This window comes from Drosophila novamexicana, unplaced genomic scaffold, assembly GCF_003285875.2.
Source record: "Drosophila novamexicana strain 15010-1031.04,08,12 unplaced genomic scaffold, DnovRS2.1 tig00000434-arrow-pilon, whole genome shotgun sequence".
Lineage (NCBI taxonomy): Eukaryota > Metazoa > Arthropoda > Insecta > Diptera > Drosophilidae > Drosophila > Drosophila novamexicana.
In genome coordinates, this window is record NW_020824802.1 from 2,196,974 (window position 1) to 2,215,564 (window position 18,591).

The 18,591-nt window shown below is 37.0% G+C and overlaps 1 protein-coding gene across 1 annotated transcript in view; it reads right to left on the bottom strand.

Moving 5' to 3' along the window:
* The window catches only part of LOC115760380 (hemicentin-1), a 697,894-nt gene that overhangs the window by 507,617 nt on the left and 171,686 nt on the right, over positions 1-18,591 (bottom strand). The window contains exon 5 of the mRNA XM_030701676.1: positions 5,451-5,561. Within this exon, the coding sequence (XP_030557536.1) occupies positions 5,451-5,561 (111 nt within the window). The remainder of the gene's footprint in view (positions 1-5,450; positions 5,562-18,591) is intronic.

Consider the following 18,591-nt stretch of genomic DNA (forward strand, 5'->3'; position numbering starts at 1 on the left):
AGCGGAATGTTCATTACTAAAAGAACAGATAAGTCATAAATTTGTTGGTAAAAGAATTAATAATGTAGTGATGATGTAAGGTATTGGCAATGATAGCGATTGTAGTACATTTCAAATACTTAGTAAGGGAACAATTAATAATTTTTCAGAAACGATATCGTTATCGTCGAGAAGTACCATCCAACGGTTTCAATGTCATTATGTCATAACGGAAATTTGAAAATGTAAGGACAAAATTGTAAGCAATTGTTCAAATAATGAGCAATTCAATGATCTGAACACTGATCTTGTTGGGGCGGACAAAGATAAATTGAGCAGTCTAGTAAAATCATATTCAAAATCTTTTATTAAGGGGACTCCGCATTCTAGAGTTAGTTTGGGTGAAATGAAAATTAAATGAATATACCCAAGAAGGATTGTTCAAAGACGACCAGACTTAGCCCAAACGAAAGAGAATTGGTGCGAGACAAGATTACTGAACTGATAGAATGTAATGTCATAAAATCTAGTTGCTCACCTTATGCAAGTCCCATAATGCTGGTTAATAAAAAGGATGGTTCCCATGGTGGATGGTTCGTCTGTGTGTTGATTATCGCGAATTAAATTCCAACACAGTTTCTGATAAATACCCATTGCCCCTTATAGCGGATCAAATAGCTAGACTTAACGGGGCAAAGTTTCATGTTTAGTGATGTCGAGCGGGTATTATCAAATTCCTCTGCATGAAGATTCAATAGAGTGTACAGCTTTTGTCACCCCAGATGGCCAGTATGAATATTTTTGCATGCCGTTTGGTCTCAAAAGCGCGCCTTCAGTTGTAGAACGTACAGTGATGCAAGCCCTCGGAGACCTTGCAAATAAATTTGTGGTTGTCTATATGGATGACGTACTGATAGACGCTTCAACGAAAAGTGAGGCCTTGGGCAGGTTAAAGATTACTCTTGACGTTCTCATAAAAGCTGGATTTTCATTTAATGTAAAAAGTATTTTATTCTTAAGTCATCTGTTCGATATTAAGGATATGAAGTGAGTGCTGGTGAAATTCGACCAAAATTCGCTTAAAATTTCAGCGTTGACTGCCCTACCACCTCCTCAGTCGGTCTCTGCTTTAAGACAATTCATTGGACTAGCGTCTTATTTTCGTCAATTCATGAAAGGATTTTCTTGTTTTATGAAACCATTATATCTTTTAACATCAGAAAAGAATGAATTTAGTTGGAAGCCAGAACATGAAAAAATACGGGAAAAAGTTATTTCTATTCTTACACAGAAGCCACTCTTGCATACCGATGCAATCGCTCGTGGATATGGTGCCATTTTGTTACATAAAATTCACAAAAAGTCCCATGTGGTTGAATATTATAGTAAGGCTGGTTCACCCGCTGAGTCACGATACCATTCTTATGAATTGGTGATTCTTGCTGTTGTCATGGCAATAAAACATTTTCGCCATTATTTGTTAGGCAGAAATGTTGTTGTACTTACTGATTGCAACTCACTTAAAGCATCAAAGTCTAAACGTGACCTACCTCCCAGGACACAAAGGTGGTGGGCCTATTTACAGTCGTTCACATTTGATATTCAATATAGGGAAAGGAAACGAAATCAAGAAATCTTCCTGCGGCCGATTCTACTATGGTAACTTGTAAAACTCCTGAAAAACGAATTAATTTGGCAGAAATTTCTAGCCATTGGCTTATGGCTGAACAACTTCAAGATTCTGATATTTTTAATATTGTGAAAAAATTAAAAGAAAATTCTCTGGCCTCGGTCTCTATCAATTGTTCCTCGAGCTTTTAGATAGTCTGTAATAAGTCAAATTCATGAGTCAATTAAGCACTTAGGATGGGAGAAGACGTTAGACAAGTCCTATGATTATTACTGGTTCGATCACATGGCTAAATATATTTGAAAATTTGTTGAAAACAGCATTACTTGCATAAGGTCAAAGTCGTTCTCAGGTAAAATTCAAGCTAGTTTCCATCCAATACCAAAAGTCGATATACCTTGGCACACTATCCATACAGACATAACTGGGAAGTTAAGCGGCAAGTCTGATCAAAAGGAATATATTATTGTCCAAGTAGACGCCTTTACTAAATTTGTCTATCTTACTCACACGCTTTAAATTGATGCAGAAAATTGCAAAAATTCAGTGACATCAGCTGTATCTTTGTTTGGAGTACCAAACCGCATAAAAGTGGATAAGGGAAGGTGTTTTGCTAGCACTAAATTCAGCGAGTTTTGTTCACAACAAAAAATAAATTTAATCGCGTAAACAAAATAGAATTTTTTTTGAGTTGCTGCAAACAGTGCAGGCTTACGCAGCGCCTCGTGAGTCAAAGACGGTGTTTTTACCAAAATACAACCCTGAAGCTACCGGTCCTGATACATGTGCTTGGAGTGTTACGGCCGATATGATTTTTTAATGAAAATTAACTTGAGGGTTGTGCGCTCGTGATTGCCCTCAGTAAAGCTTTGGAGGGTAGTGCATCGCAATGGCTTTCACAAATCTGTTTTCCTGGCATGACTTCGGTTGACTTCCAGCAACTTTTTACGCAAAGATTTGTCGGCATAGAGACAACCACAGCAACATTTCTTAAGCTGCTAGACGGGCGCCCAGGGACTGAAGAGTGCATGTCGTCGTATGCAAGCCGACTCGTCACTTCGTTAATGACGAAAATGAAAAATATGGAGCTGGAGGAATTGTTGGTGTCAGTTGTGTTTGCGCAGACTAAAAAAGGTTGTGTGCGCCACAAACATCAAATCGCGAAGCGAATTACAGCAACAGTTGCAGGTATATGAACAGAGAGTGAACATATGTTCAGTAATGGAACCAAAAGGTGTGCTCGTTCATTCTGGTGAGTTCGTTGATTTTTGTTTAGACTCTGGAGCCGAATGTTCACTCATTAAGGAAAGCGCAGCTGGAAAATTCTCTGGAAAAAGACTTTTTAACGTAGTAATGCTTAAAGGTATTGGAAACGATTCTGTATGTAGCTCCACGCAAATTTTGACCAATGTAACCATTAATGACTTTATTTTGGAAATGTTATTCCATGTCGTTATGGACAAGTATTTAAAACACGATGTTATGATAGGCAGGGAAATTTTAAGTCAAGGTTTCGGAGTGACGATCGAGTCAAACAGATTCTGCATTTATAAAGTAAAGCTGATTAATGTTGTTACTGAACCCAAAACATATGAAGAATGTATTAACCAAAATGTAGAGTTAGACGAAGCTGACAAGTCATTGTCGACTTGTATGTCTTATATCACTGAGAGTCGGTGAGAGGACTAACTGTGAATTCATCTCACTGAGTGAGACCCGTGCATAGAGTTGTTGGTGTACGTGCAGTTCTTTGTCAGCTGATTCGTGTAAGGACACAAAGAAAGCGTTGCAAGAAGGAAAAGTGGCTACGGCTGGTTTTCGTTGCGTTGCAAGAAGCAAAAGCGGTTACGGCTGGTTTTCGATGCGTTGCAAGAAGTAAAAGCGGTTACCGCTGGTTTTCGTTATTATTCGTTGCGTTGCGAGGCAAAGGATTGATGTGGGCAGACAGAAGTAAATGGACTGAGCGAACGGACGTGATTGCGTACTGCGAAATTTAGAAAAGAGAAACAAATACCACTAACAAAGATGCCGGGACTCGCTGCTCAAAGTGTGAAGACTTTTGACCCTACGGCCGCTTCGACATATACTTAATGGGGTCGGAGATGCTTCCTTCTGCCCGTTACATACATTTTCTCAAAAACATTATAACCTTTTTATCCTTTTCTATGGGCTCAATGTATAACAAGTAAGAGGTTCTAATCAGGAGCTCCCGACTAGAGGATACCCTAAGCCCTCTTATTCCAACACCACATTTAGCTCGCGCTACACGCTTTTTTGCTTCAGTAGTAATAAAGATAAAACAAGTAGGAAGTTCTAGTTAGGAACTCCAGACTAGGGGATACCCTGAACCCTCTTCTTCCAATACCAAATTCAGCTCGCGCTACTTGCTCTTTTGCTTTAGTAGTAAATAGGTTAAATGTAAAAAAAAATTAGTTAACCGCACTACTTGTCGCCGTATCTTCTCAACAGCCACAATAGGCACAAAAAAAAATAGTTTCCCCGGTAGGTCTCGAACAAGCGACAGGCCTCACCACTCGCCGCCCCCTCTACTCAACAGCCACACCAATAATTGAGTCTTAGTGAGAAAAAAAAACACTTAAAATAGTAGCACAGAAAACAATACAATCGCAATTATAATGCTGTTGATGAATACGAAGCAGACGCGCATGAATTTGTGTGGGTACATGTATACAAATATTCTTCGAATTTGCGCTGGTGCCGCAAACACGTGTTTCTTAACCGATCTTGATGATCGGTTATTGTGCGTAGGCACTAGTACTACTACTGAATTTCAAGTTTCTAGCTCTAATATGTGTTATCCTTGCGTTCATACATACGGACAGCTGATCAAGAATATATATACTTTATGGGGTCGGAGATGCTTCCTTCTGCCTGGTACATACATTTGCGCAAATACATTATACCCTTTTTAGCCATTTTCAATGGTTAAATGGTTCAGGGTATAAAAAGCACACCACAAATTCTGTCCTTACTATCCTTTTTTAGTTTACGGCTACAGCCTATTATCTTAGCTTTTGCACCCTTCTAACTCATTGTTGTGGTTTCTTAGCACTGCTTTGCCTAAAATTCGCAAACTCATGTCTTCTTCTTCTCAAGCAGCTCGGCATATTTTTATCATTTTTCATTTTTCGATCAGCAAGACACCCTTTCTCAAAATAGGGTATTTTAACTATTTATAAGTGGTGTAACCAAATAGCACAAACCTTATATACACATTTTATCCAAAGTTTATGAAAAATATAATTTCGTATTTATTGTTAGTTGAATTATTAACAATTGTTTTCTTGAAACATTTTATACCATTTCTATAAATAGGAGTATCAATGCCGCGACCCGCCAAATAGTTGTTGTACGTGTGTAAGGCTATCTAATAAACCTCTCTCTCAGCGGAGTTTAGATAGGCAACAATGAAAATCTTTGAAAATAAAGAATCATGGACGTTTGCTACTCAGGAACGAATTCATTTTTATTTTTTCATCAATAAAATTGTATTGCGGACCAACTTTTCGGTTGAATATATAATTGCAAATTTAAACACAAACGTGTAGTATTCAGGGAATGACTTGAAATATTTATTGTTACCCGTCTAAAGAAAATTTGGTTTTTGATACATTGGACAAGCTACATATGTATGTTTAAAAAAACCCATGGAAATTTGGCTAACTTCGTGTTCCTGCTTTCCTAGCAGCTCTACCATTCACTATAAGTAATAAATGTTATGGAGTTTCGAAATATAAATCCGCGGTAAATTCACCATGTATTTATATTATGTGATCTTAACTTTTATACAACAACATAACTTATGAGATAAAGAACTTACCTCCAAAAACTTGACACTTTAATGCCACAATGTCGCCTTCGCTGTAGGGGCCAACAACTGTTGAACGTTCAACATTAGCACTGTCACGAATGACAACTTGCTTGGGAGGTGCTATAATTAAAATGATTAGGAGTTAATTTTGATAGATGTATCAGATAATTATTATGTTGCAGTCTGTTCAATAACACTCGCAAACTGCCAAATTTGAATACGCTGAACCCATTGAAAATTGGTAGAAGGATCTCAGAACCTAATAGAGCTAGAAAATTTAAATTTTGGACATTTTTCCTGATAGTGCCCGCGAAGTACGGGCTTGGCCGATAATCATAACTTGCCCCGTTTCCAAGCAATCGATAAAAATAAGAGACTGTAATATTTGGATTTAATAATGAATTTACAGAAGCACGTTAGTGCTACTTGACTTGTTTCTTGAGAATGCATTTATTCAAAGTAAAAAATATTGCGCTTAGCTATGAATACATGTATATACTTATGCTGTTATTGGTTAACAGCTACAAAGAGAGGGAGAGTGAGTAGCTTGCATATGCCTGTGTTAGTGAGCATATATGTTGCTCATGGAATGCGCTCAGACGGAGCGTGAGAAGTGCAGTGTAAGCATAAACGGTCAGCTAAAGAGGCTAGTGAACTGCGCTGCGTAATATGAGCCAGAGCCAATATATAAAGTGGCTCTGGGCTTGTTTAATGTATAATTGCTATTGTATGCGACAAAGTGCCGCATACTTTATATTTGTATATGGGGTGTTCTTTTAAGGCATATACACACCACAAGACTCTAGTCAGGAGCTCCCGACTATAAGATTCCCACAACTTTCTTTTACCAACACCAAATGCAGCTCGCGCTTTAAGCGCGTTTGCTTTAGCACTCATAAAAAATGTAAAAAACAATTTAGGAATCTAGTCAGGAGCTCCCGGCTAGGGTATAGGGCAGATCGCGCAACGCGCTCCTTTGAAGTAATAAAGGTAAATGTAAAAAAAATGTTCCCTTTGCAGAGTTCGAACTCGCAACTGACCGCATTACTAGCTGACGATTCTAATCAGCAGCCAACAAAAAAAAAAAAAAAAAACAGTTTCCCGGTAGGGCTCGAACACGCGACAGACCGCACCAATTGCAATGCCTCTACCCAACAGCCAAACCAATAAAAAGGTATTATTGAGATAATCACGAATTAAAATAGCAGCACAGAAAAGAATATGTCGCGCATGAATGTGTGTGTATACACGCAAAAAGTTAGTTGCATTTAAATTTTGACTTAAATTGGTGGGTAATATAAGTTTGGTTAATTACATGCTTTATAGCTCTGCGGTGATAGCTGGGAGGTTGCGATAGGTATAAAATGCATAAATAGAAGCAACATATCAAGTTTGGTGAAGCTAGCTCTTTATACTTACCCAATTTGCTGAAAAAACAGGATATCGATATCGATTTTTATCGTTTGTTTGGAAACGGAGTAAGTGATCGATTATCAGAAATAAACTCGACCTGCGCAGGCACTGGGAGGACCTACAGCTAAAATTTCAAATCTCTATCTCTTTAAGGTTCTGAGATCCTTTAATACATACGGACAGACGGACGGACGGACAAGCGGCCAGATAGGCGGACGTGACTAGATCGACTCGGCTATTGATGCTGATAAAAGAATATAAAAACTTTGTGGGGTCGGAAATACATTATATCCTTTGCTCCCATTTTCAATGGGTTCAGGGTATAAAAGAGGATCTCCTTCCAATCAGAGTGGAATCCGTTCCGACCGAACTACCTGATAGAGTGGGGATTTTTAGTTAAATTTGTTGAATAAGTTACACGTTCATTTTCTGGTTGATCGCTACTAGTGCGACCGTATGATGACCGAAAAAGCAAAACCAGTAATAATATTTATTATAGGCATGATGTGCTCTCTTCAATTCAATCTTACAAACTAAAAACAAAATTAAAAGAAAACTTTTCCAAAGCCCTCAGACCGCGGCAACGGCAACGGCAGAATGCTGACCCAGCACCTTGTGTCTACTTCTGGATGGTCACTCAGCGCGCGCATGTGTGACCGGCAGTAATGCGAAGTCAACGAATATCAGCGGTATTCGGTCTCTTGGCGGGATCGGCAGACGTTGGTTTGGTGGCGTTAACTCCTCCCTTGGTTAAGCCAAGGCCGTCCTCGACCTTCCGAATTCCTGCTTCCAGGTTCGCTATCAGCTTGGTCCGGCGTATAGGTCTAAGACGGCGGCGTATTACACGTGCGGAACCGTAGAGGAGAGGCGGCAAACTCAGCTATTTCTTTTAAATCAATATTGTCCACGAGAACTGAGACAATTAGGTTCGTTTTAGCAAAATTGTTCAAAAATATGAAATTCGGTAAGTCTGTTTTTGCAATCCGATTTTTTTGCCCATATTGTTTCAAGCGAATGAGCCCTATCTGCTCCTTTACTTTTGTAAATTCAAGCTGAAACTTTGTTTACGAGTTAATTTCTATCTGTATATTTTATGAATTTATAATGGCCCTGTTTACACGTGATTAGCTACCAGTAGAAAAATATAACATAATATTAAATGGAAAACTATGTCTTCGATTCCTCCTACAATTATGGACAATCGTAAATGTGACTCTACAATCCCTTCGCTGTAGAGTGGGGCTTATTTTTTCGAAATCTGTTATTGGACTTCACCCACACATTTCTTATCTGATGTGATTTGTTCGACCTGTTCTTGTATTCTTGTTTCATTGCTTTCTGCTGGGCTTCTTGTAGCCTTCGCCTTTTTCCAAAATACTTTTAAAAAACTGCATGATTTCGACTCTTTTTTTTTTTAAATAAATAACATAATATTCCGATCGGTTACTATTCTTGCCATGATGATTGAATCTAAGGTTAACTCCCATCCGTTGGCTTCTTTCATACAAGTGTGATGTCTTACAGGCTTATGAGTTGCAGCACAGCAACTTTTACGTCCATGATCGCCCGTGAAGCGACTGGCGATGGACGTGTGAAAATATTTGCGAACAGTGGAAAATACATCCACGTGTACATTTTTTCCAACATAGGACAGAATTGGAGTAACGCCAACTTCCTGTTTTTTGGTCTTTGCGCAGACTCTACAGTACTCGGCGATTTCTACTGCTAAACGGCTCATTCTTTGGTGGAAGCAATCTCGCATTATTTGTCCTGTTGTGTTCCTCAGATAGCTTATTTTGGTCGAACACATATATGACACAGTGACTGATCGTTGTTGACGAAAACATTTAAACAAGATTATGTTATATAAAATCCAAGATTGGAAGCTCGCACTGTATTGCGACTACAACGTCAGTGTTCACAACGTCTTGTAGTAGCTGAAGAAGCGTAGCCTGATCAGAAAACTGAATCACGTGTCTTACTTTTGCCTTGAAAACTAGAAACGTTTTTACAGAGTAGGCTTGTTCCTCTTATTTGAATAGGTTTGTGCCTCCCTTAAAGCCCATAAAATTGTTAAGAGCTCCCGTCCATTAGTCGCTAAATTTGTTTCATTATTACGTAATAATCGTGAAATTATTGTAATGAGGGTGTTAATTTTTCCGTTTTCACCTTATGGAAGCTTTGCCCGGCTACTGCGGCAAAACCTTTTATGAAGCACCTATGGTAACTGGCCAATCCCAGATATAATATAAGTTTGCACAATGTAGAATGAATCTGAAATGTTTTCACTGTCATCAATTTTTATTATTGCATATTTCTTATGTAGCTTCTTAGTATAGTATATACAGATCAACTTTTTCTAATTTTTTAGACAAATTTTTTTTCGGAATTAATGAATCCAGACAGTTAAGCCATTGATCAATAGGATGTGAACGACATGGGCGCTGGTTATTGCTACTTTGAGTGATTAGTGTTATTTTTGCCCTATCACCTTTTGGGACCTCCGTTAGGGGCGATTGTTGCAAAATCTTTTATGAAGCACCGATGGTAGCTGTAAAATCCCAGAAATGATCTGAGTCGAGTAAAGTGAAAGAGATCTGAAATGTTTTTATTGTCTTCCATTTTTCAGGTGATGTCCGATTTCCACCCCTAAATATGATGAAACCCAAATAGTAGACACTTTTTTTAAAAAAGTTGGTTTTTTCTTGGGAAACTCGGTTGCCAGTGTTTTTTAGAACCATTCAACGTCTTTGACGTGGTCTTCTTTACTGTCGAATAAAAATAAATGATTACGTCGTCGACGTAGACATAGCAAATGTTCCAGATTTTTTCCTATATATATATATAACACCGACGATAGTTCTTTGGAATATGCTTGGGGCTTCCACAAAGAGAAGCCTACAAAATTCGTATTTCACGTTGTTGACAGAAAAATCCATCTATTATGGGTCTTTCTCCGCCAATTTTATTTAGTGGAAGCCAGATTTTAAGTCCAAAGTTGTAAATAATTGTGACCATCCCATATTTGTTAGTATTGTGAAAATCCATCTGTACGTATGGTGACTATTTTATTGAAATTGTAAGGCAGGGTTTCGTTTGGGTCCGCAAGGGACTTTTCCGATAACATTGCTTACCTATTTTCGCATTGACTTTTTTCAAATGATCGAGTTTAATGCTCCCGTCAAGCTCTTTTAAACTATCTAGTATGAAGCAAGTAAGAGGTTCTAGTCGAGACCACCCGACTAGGGAATACCCTGAATCCTCTTATTCCAACCCCAAATACAGATCGCGCTACGCGCTCGTTTGAAGTAATAAAAATATATTAACAAAAAAAAAACACCTGGGAGGGTTCGAACTCGCAACTGACCGCATTACTTGCTGTCGACTCTACTCTACCGCCACAGCAGCCAAAAAAAAAATAACAGTTTCCCCGGTACGTCTCGAACTTGCGACTGACCGCACCACCTACTACTGCCTCTTCTCAACAGACACACCAATAATTGAGTCACAATGAGAAGAAAAAAACCTATTCAAATAGCAGCACAGAAAACAAAACAATCGCAATTGCAATGCTGCAGCATGTTGATAGATTTCAAAGCAGAAGCGCAAGTATGTGTGTGTGTATATGTATACAGAAATTTTTTGAATTTGCGCTTGCTGCCACTGATACGAGGAAACTCAATGCACGTTTTCTTTAATAACGTCTGTGTTTCTTAGGCGATATTGATGACATTTTCTACAGTACATCTCATTGTGCCATAGAATATTTGGGCATTATCAAAAAGTCAAAGTGAGGCTTAAATTGGTGGGCAATAGAAGTTGAGTTATTAACTTGATTTATAGCTATGAGGTAGTAGCGGGTGGTAGCGATAGGTATAAAATAAAAGATACTTAATAATATAATTAAGTTTTACACGTTCAGTTACATTAAGAAAATATATTTCAATTTATTATTTTCATTAACGGCTACTTCTGTTGAGTACATTCAGATTTCCTTCCCGAATATGAACTTATTTATCTAACTTTTGCGGTCGCTTAGCAACTTCAATTTGAGAGAGCTTGAGTCAAAATTGAGTGGAGTTTGAGCTGCGTCAGCAATTATGCCTGCTCATGCCTGGGATAGTGCTCTGATGGGAACATTGACAGTGGCGTGATATTTAGGGCGAATTGTTTATGTCTACCAAAGGGGGACAGTTTGATTTTGGCCAATGTCGATGTTATCACCAGGCTCTTTGTTTGCAATATTAGAAATGTTTATACTTGTGCTTATTCTTGTGTGCTAAGTAATGATAAACGGTGGGTGCGACTGTGGATATGTCACTCCCCCAACCATTAGAAAAGTGCCTGTCCTCAGGTGTTTAAGTTTTGGTATAGTGTAATATTTTCTTCTTTTAAAATTGGTGATATATTATTGTAGGTGTTTCTCCTACTTTTGGTTTTTATATTTTATAATTAATTTCTTAGGTATGCTTTTGAACATATATATTAAATACAGTGTTAAACTTATTAATATGATTACAAATATGGTTATTGTAATTATCTGGAATACATTGTTAAATTTTGTGTGTTCATTTATCATTTTTTTCGTTTGTGCAAACGAAAGTGGATCTAATTTAATAACATCATTGCTTACGTAAATGCTTTGAGTATAATCTAACATATTGTTTGACATTTAAATTTCATTAATTTGCAGTGAACAATTAAAGATTTTTATTAAATTGTTTCCTTCAATTTTTTCATTTATACAATTGTGGTTTAAAATAGTTTTTGGTAAATTCCAAGTTAAAACAAGTAAGAGGTTCTAGTCGGGAGGTCCCGACGAAGGGATACCCTGAACCCTCTTCTTCCAACTTCAAATGAATATATATATTCTATTTTGGAAGCTACATGTAAAGTTTGGTGACTCTAGCTCCTATTATTTACCAAAGGTGCCGAAAAAACAGGATATCGATATCGATTTTTACCGATTGATTGGAAATGGAGTAAGTTGTCGATTATAGGAAACAAACTCCATCTGCGCAGACACTAGGAGCACCTACATCTAAAATTTCATGTCTCTAACTCTTATAAGTTCTGAGATCCTTGCGTTCATACATACGGACGGACGGACGGACAGACAGACAGACAGACGGACATGGCTAGATCGACTCGGCTATTAGTGCTGATCAAGAATATATATACTTTATGGGGTCGGAGATGCTTTCTTCTGCCTGTTACATATATTTGGAGTTTGCACAAATACAATATACCCTTATACCCATTTTGAATGGGTATAATTATTTTTGGTTCTACATAGTTGATTTGAAAATTATTCAAAGTTTTAGTATAACTACATTCTGATGTTATTTAGTTTAAAATTCCTGTCAAACAATCATTATTAATTAATTTTTTTGTTTCTTTACTATAGACTTTTTTGTCTTGGGTAAAATATTTATCATGAGCTATTTCTGTCAAAATGTTATTATTATCATCTGGGTATGGAATTATTTCGAACACCGGGTTTTTTATTATTTCTCGAGGAATATGGGATATTATCAGTATTTTGTTTGTATCTGATTTAAACGAAGTGGAAGTTTTTATATTCAACAATTTCTCAGAATTAACATGCAACAAATGCCTAATCTTCTGAGCTGCATTCCCATCTCAATGTCTTCTATATATTCTGTAAAGTGTTGTAAGTTAAATAAAAGGACATCTAGTTTCTTTCCTTTTTGTTTCTCTTGATTTAGTTCGTTCATCATTTCTGTTCCTTTGTGTACAGCTTCTATTATGTGATTTAATTCGCATGTTTTCTGCTAAGCTGCTTATTTTTTGTTCAATTTCTGTTTTGTCTTCTTGGTCTAATGTTCCAAATAAGTATTTATATACTGTTCCTACTATGTTACTAAACTTCTTTTGCTGCGTTTGGCTATTTTTAAACCGTTTATTTCTCTGTTTAATTTGTCTACTAGGCATTCGATTTGTATTAGGTTATTAAATTGGTATATCTGCTTTAATTAGTCGTCTTTTTTTTTATACCCTTAACCCATTAAAAATGGGTATAAGGGCATATTGTATTTGTTCAAAATCCAAATGTATGTAACGGGCAGAAGGAAGCATCTCCGTCTGTCTGTTCGTCCGTCGGTCCGTCCGTCAGTCCGTCCGTCCGTCCGTCCGTCCGCCCATCCCTCCGTATGTATGAACGCAAGGATCTCAGAACCTATAAGAGCTAGAGACTTTTAAATGAAGGTGCTCCTAGTGCCTGCGCAGATCGAGTTTGTTTCAGATAATCGATAACTTACTCCGTTTCCAAGCAATCGATAAAAATCGATATCGATATCCTGTTTTTTGGGCAATTTTGGTAAATTATTAGAGCTAGAGTCACCAAACTTGACATATAGCTTATTAAATAGAATATATATATGCATTTGATGTTGGAAGAAGAGCGTTCAGGGTATCCCCTAGTCGGGAGCTCCTGACTAGAACCACTTACTTGTTTTTATTTCTATTAATGATGCAAATTTTGAAAAGATATCAATGCAAGATAAAAATTGATTATGTCCTTCTATGTAAAAATCCATTACATATTACTCTCGGATATTAGCGATTTCCGGAGTTATTACGAAAGTTAGTTTTGTATCCCTGTGTTCTGTTTTTGCGATGTTGCAAATCTCACATTTGTTTATTAGATATTGAATTAAATTTTGATAATCTGGGAAATAGTTTGTTTCTGAATCAATTGATGGTTTTTATACCCTGAACCCATTAAAAATGGGTGTAAGGGTATATTGAATTTGTGCAAAATCCAAATGTTTGTAACAGGCAGAAGGAAGCATCTCCGTCTGTCTGTTCGTCCGTCCGTCCGTCCGTCCGTCCGCCCGTCCGTCCGTATGTATAAACGCAAGGATCTCAGAACCTATAAGAGCTAGAGACTTTTAGATCTAGATGCTCCTAGTTCCCGCGCAGATCGAGTTTGTTTCCGATAATCGATAATTTGCTCATTTTTTAAGCAATCGAAAAAAATCGATATCGATATCCTGTTTTTTGGGCAATTTTGGTAGATAATAAGAGCTAGAGTCACCAAACTTGACATATAGCTTTTAAAATAGAATATATATATGCATTTGATGTTGGAAGAAGAGGGTTCAGGGTATCCCTTCGTCGGGAGCCCCGACTAGAACCTCTTACTTGTTTTAATATTACTTCTTTGAATTCTGCGAATGTTTGAAGATCTATTAATTTTTTAGTAGTTTTCATTGCATTTGTTGAATTATTCGGGCTTATTATTTCTAAGTATGCTTCGTGAAAAATGGGAAAATCTGCTTCGTTGTGGAAGGAAAGCACACTTTTCTTTGTGCATAAGAATTCTTTTATTAATTCTTTGGCATGCGCGTTAGTAGTTTGTAACTTTTGTTTCGTTCTCGGTTCCTTTTTTTTTAAATTCTATTTGTCGATTATAGTAATTAAGGGGTCTTTCTGTGATTTGTAAATGGTTACTGTTATCCTCTTGAGCACTATGTATTTTTGCTCTTGTGCTAATGGTATCTTCGCCTAAGAAATTTTCGTTTAATTGGATTCTGGACAGAGCTTCTGCCACATAATTTTCTTTTCCTGGGACGTATTTAATTTGGAAATCAAACTCATTTAGCTTGATTTTCCATCGTTGTAATTTCATGTTAGATTCTTTCAGGCTTTCAGACTTAAAATTGTAGATGGAAGTGCTCCTAGTTCCCGCGCAGATCGAGTTTGTTTCCGATAATCGATAAGTTACTCCCTTTCCAAGCAATCGATAAAAACCGATATCGATATACTGTTTTTTGGGCAATTTTGGTAAATAATAAGAGCTAGAGTCACCAAACTTGACATATAGCTTCTAAAATAGAATATATATATGCATTTGATGTTGGAAGAAGAGGGTTCAGGGTATCCCCTAGCCGGGAGCTCCCGACTAGAACCTCTTACTTGTTTTTAAATAGTTTTGAGTTTGTAGTTTTTGATCTTTGCAGTTCCTTGAGTTTGCACTTTTATTTCTTTGCACTTTGTTTTTGCACTTTGTACATTTAATTTAGCTTATACTTAGTTTGTGATTGATTATTGTCTTAATGTTTTTGTTTTTGTGTGTATGTCTTCTTGAAAAGGCCCCCAAAAGATATGCAAAGCCAGTCGTTATTAACCAGCTTTATTGCTCAAAGGGTCAATGTTAATAGACTTCTAGTAACCCGAAGGTTTTTATACGGATACGGATTCGAGAAAACGTTTGTTACACACCGACAACAATTTCGGTCGCGATTGTGCGTTAGATCTGGGAATTAATTATCCTTTAGCGATCTTCACTTTTCCTTCCCTTTACTTTTTTCAGTTATTTAAAAAAATATATTTCAATTTTTTATTTTCACTTGATATCGATTGCTTGGAGTAAGCTAACGATTAACGAAAACAAACTCGATTTACACCTACAGCTACAGCATTTCAAGTCTCTTGCCATTATAGGTTCTGATATCCTTGCGTTCATACATACGGACGGACGGACGGACAGACAGAAGGACAGACATGGCTAGATCGATTCGGCTATTGATGCTGATCAATAATATATATACTTTATGGGCGGAGATGCTTCCTTTTGCCTGTTATATACATACGCGCGCGAGCCCTACAGAGGAAACTATTATTTTTTTTTTGTTTTTGGCTGGAGTGGCTGTTCAGTAGAGACGGCGGCAAGTAGTGCGGTTAGTTGCGAGCGCGAACCCTGCGAAGGAAACTTATTTTTATTTTTAATTTATCTTTATTACGACAATTTCAAGTCTCTAGCCTTATAGTTTCTAAGATCCTTACATACGAACGGACGGACAGATGGACATGGCTAGATCGACTCGGCTATTGATGCTGATCAAGAATATATATATATTTTGAGGGGTCGGAGATATGCTTCCTTCTGCCTGTTACATACATTGTGCACAATTAAAAATAATGCAACTTCTCAATTATAAGGTTATTAGTTTTGTAAGTTAATGCCAAGAAGTCAGTTTTATTACTTTTTTCAATTTATCTTTATTACTTCAAACGAGCGCGTTGCGCGAGCTGTATTTGGTGTTGGACTAAGAGGGTTCGGGGTATTCCCTGTTTTGGAGCTTCCGATTAGAACCTCTTGTCGCCAAGTTAAGTCTACTAAAAAAATCGTCAACCATTTTGCACCAGGTAAATCGCTAGGTCAACTTAATGCAACGCCGTACCGCTCGGTACGCGCCAATGACATCCTCATATTAAATTTGTTCGTCTTACGAATTGGTGTTTTCACGATTTGATATGAGTCCCATCCTAAAGAGGCAGCAAAAGCGTTAAAGGTGCACCGGTAGACCCGAACTACACGAAAATATATTATTCCTACGAGTTTGCGGCAAGTAGCGCAAATTGCCAGAATTTATGCGCGTCTTAGTTAAATACTACCAACAGCATTGCAATTACGGTTGTATTTTTTTGATGTGCTGTCCCTATGTGCTGCTGTTTTAATTTGTTTTTTTTTTTTTTTTTATTAATTATGAATATTCGGGAACTCCCGATTAGATCATTTTACTTTTTAAATTGCTGTAAATCAAAAGAGACCCATCGATGTTGGTTTTTTATAATGCAGTTTTTAAACAAATAAAGAGAGCTTTACTTAACGGAGGATATCCCTTTACCCGTTAAATAAGTTAGAAAGTGTTGTTCTCGAGAAAGTGAGCGAGTTGTGCGATGCACATCTGGTTTTGGTAGAAGGTTCACGGTATCCCTTAGTCTGAAACTCCCGACTAGCGCACTCTTAATTGATTAATTTATTCTTAATTAGCGGGTATAACCCGGCCTTGCTCGTGGCACGTTTAAAATAAATGTTCTCAAAAATCTTTAAAAATAATTTTAAAACTGATCGGACGGTTAACAAACTACTTTCATATTAACGTTTTCCGTCAGTTTACCACTGTTGCGGGTGGAATTTCCTAAATCGCTGAAACAGGTATTCATTATATTCTTAAGTAGAGCTTTAAAAAAAATGTTGAAGCAAATCGGGCAAAATTAAAACTTCACCAAAAAAATCTTTAAAATGCACTTTCCCTCGAAAAAGTTTGAATTTTGCGAAAAATGTGAAACCCGCCTAAAATAATTTTTTATGGAAATATATTTGAGGCGAAACGTCACCCACCAAATCTTTGACCCCCATTTACACAATGGAGGAATGGATTTTCTAAAAAGTGCGAAGCATCCCTCAAATAAATTTGAACGCAGATCCTTGAAAATGAGTTTGAGGCTGATCGAAAGGTAAACCAAAAAGCTTCATACAAAAGCTCTTCTGGATTTTTCCACACTTGTAGAGGGAATTCCAGAAAGCTTGTCTTAACATCCCCTTCATCCCATAAGGTAACTACAGTGACAATTTTAGCTTCAGTCAGGACAAACAGTTTTATATACAGAGATAATGCTAGAATATCCCTTTACCCGCTAAATAGTACAAAAAGGATTGAGCAACCATCTGCTTTTGAAAAAAAAATTTTCAGAAAGGTTCCCGACAAGCGCATTCTATCTTGTTTTTATTGCTGCTTTTAACTTTTAATACTAATTTACTTCCCATACTTTCGTCGAAGTGTATCCTCGAATGCGCATGGATATGTAAAGAATAGCTTTTACTGGGGCAACAATGCTTAATTTTATATTAATAAGAAATAATTTCGTGTTCGTGAGAATATTTGATTTAATAATTTCATTTCTTACGTGATCTTTTTTTTACCCTGAACCCATTAAAAATGGGTATAAGGGTATATTGTATTTGTGCAAAATCCAAATGTATGTACCAGGAAGAATGAAGCATCTCCGACCCCATAAAGTAAATATATTCTTGATCAGCATCAATAGCCGAGTCGATCTAGCCATGTCCGTCTGTCTGTCCGTCCGTCCGTCCGTCCGTATGTATGAACGCAAGGATCTCAGAACCTATAAGAACTAGAGACTTGAAATTTTAGATGTAGATGCTTCTAGTCCCCGCGCAGATCGAGTTTGTTTTCGATAATCGATAACTTACTCCGTTTCTAAGCAATCGATAAAAATCGATATCGATATCCTGTTTTTTTGGGCAATTTTGGTCAATGATAAGAGCTAGAGTCACCAAACTTGATATATAGCTTCTAAAATAGAATATATATATTCATTTGATGTTGGAAGAAGAGGGTTCAGGGTATCCCCTAGTCGGGAGCTCCCGACTAGAACCCCTTACTTGTTCTTTTGTGTATTGTTTTAAAAGTATATATTATAGATTCTGTTTCTTTCCGAAATTTACAGTCTTTTATTATTCAATAGTACTGTTGCACTTGGGAAATTAATTGTAGCTGTTCGTACCCCTTCTAAGTTATATAATTTTCTTCCTGCTGATATATTTTCAGACACATTGGACCCTGTATCTTTACATTCCTTAAATATGTATTTCCTCCTGATTTTTCGCCTATCTGTCTGAGGCTTAAAGCCGAAAATGTTTGAACTTTTCATTTTTCACATTTTCAAGTTTTACATATTGGTGTTCCATCGGGTGTCGGTAACATGTGAGTCGATCGAGTTGCTTTAATTTGCTTAAGCGCAGCAAAGTTTTCTTTCCAAAATTCAAATAATGTGATCTAGAAGTAAGGACTTTTTTAATGGACTTTTTGCGGGATTTGGCCATCTTTAAATGTAAAAACTGTGGGATTATTCAAATTTCAAATTATAATTTAAATTTGTCGTTTGTCTTCGTTGCTATATC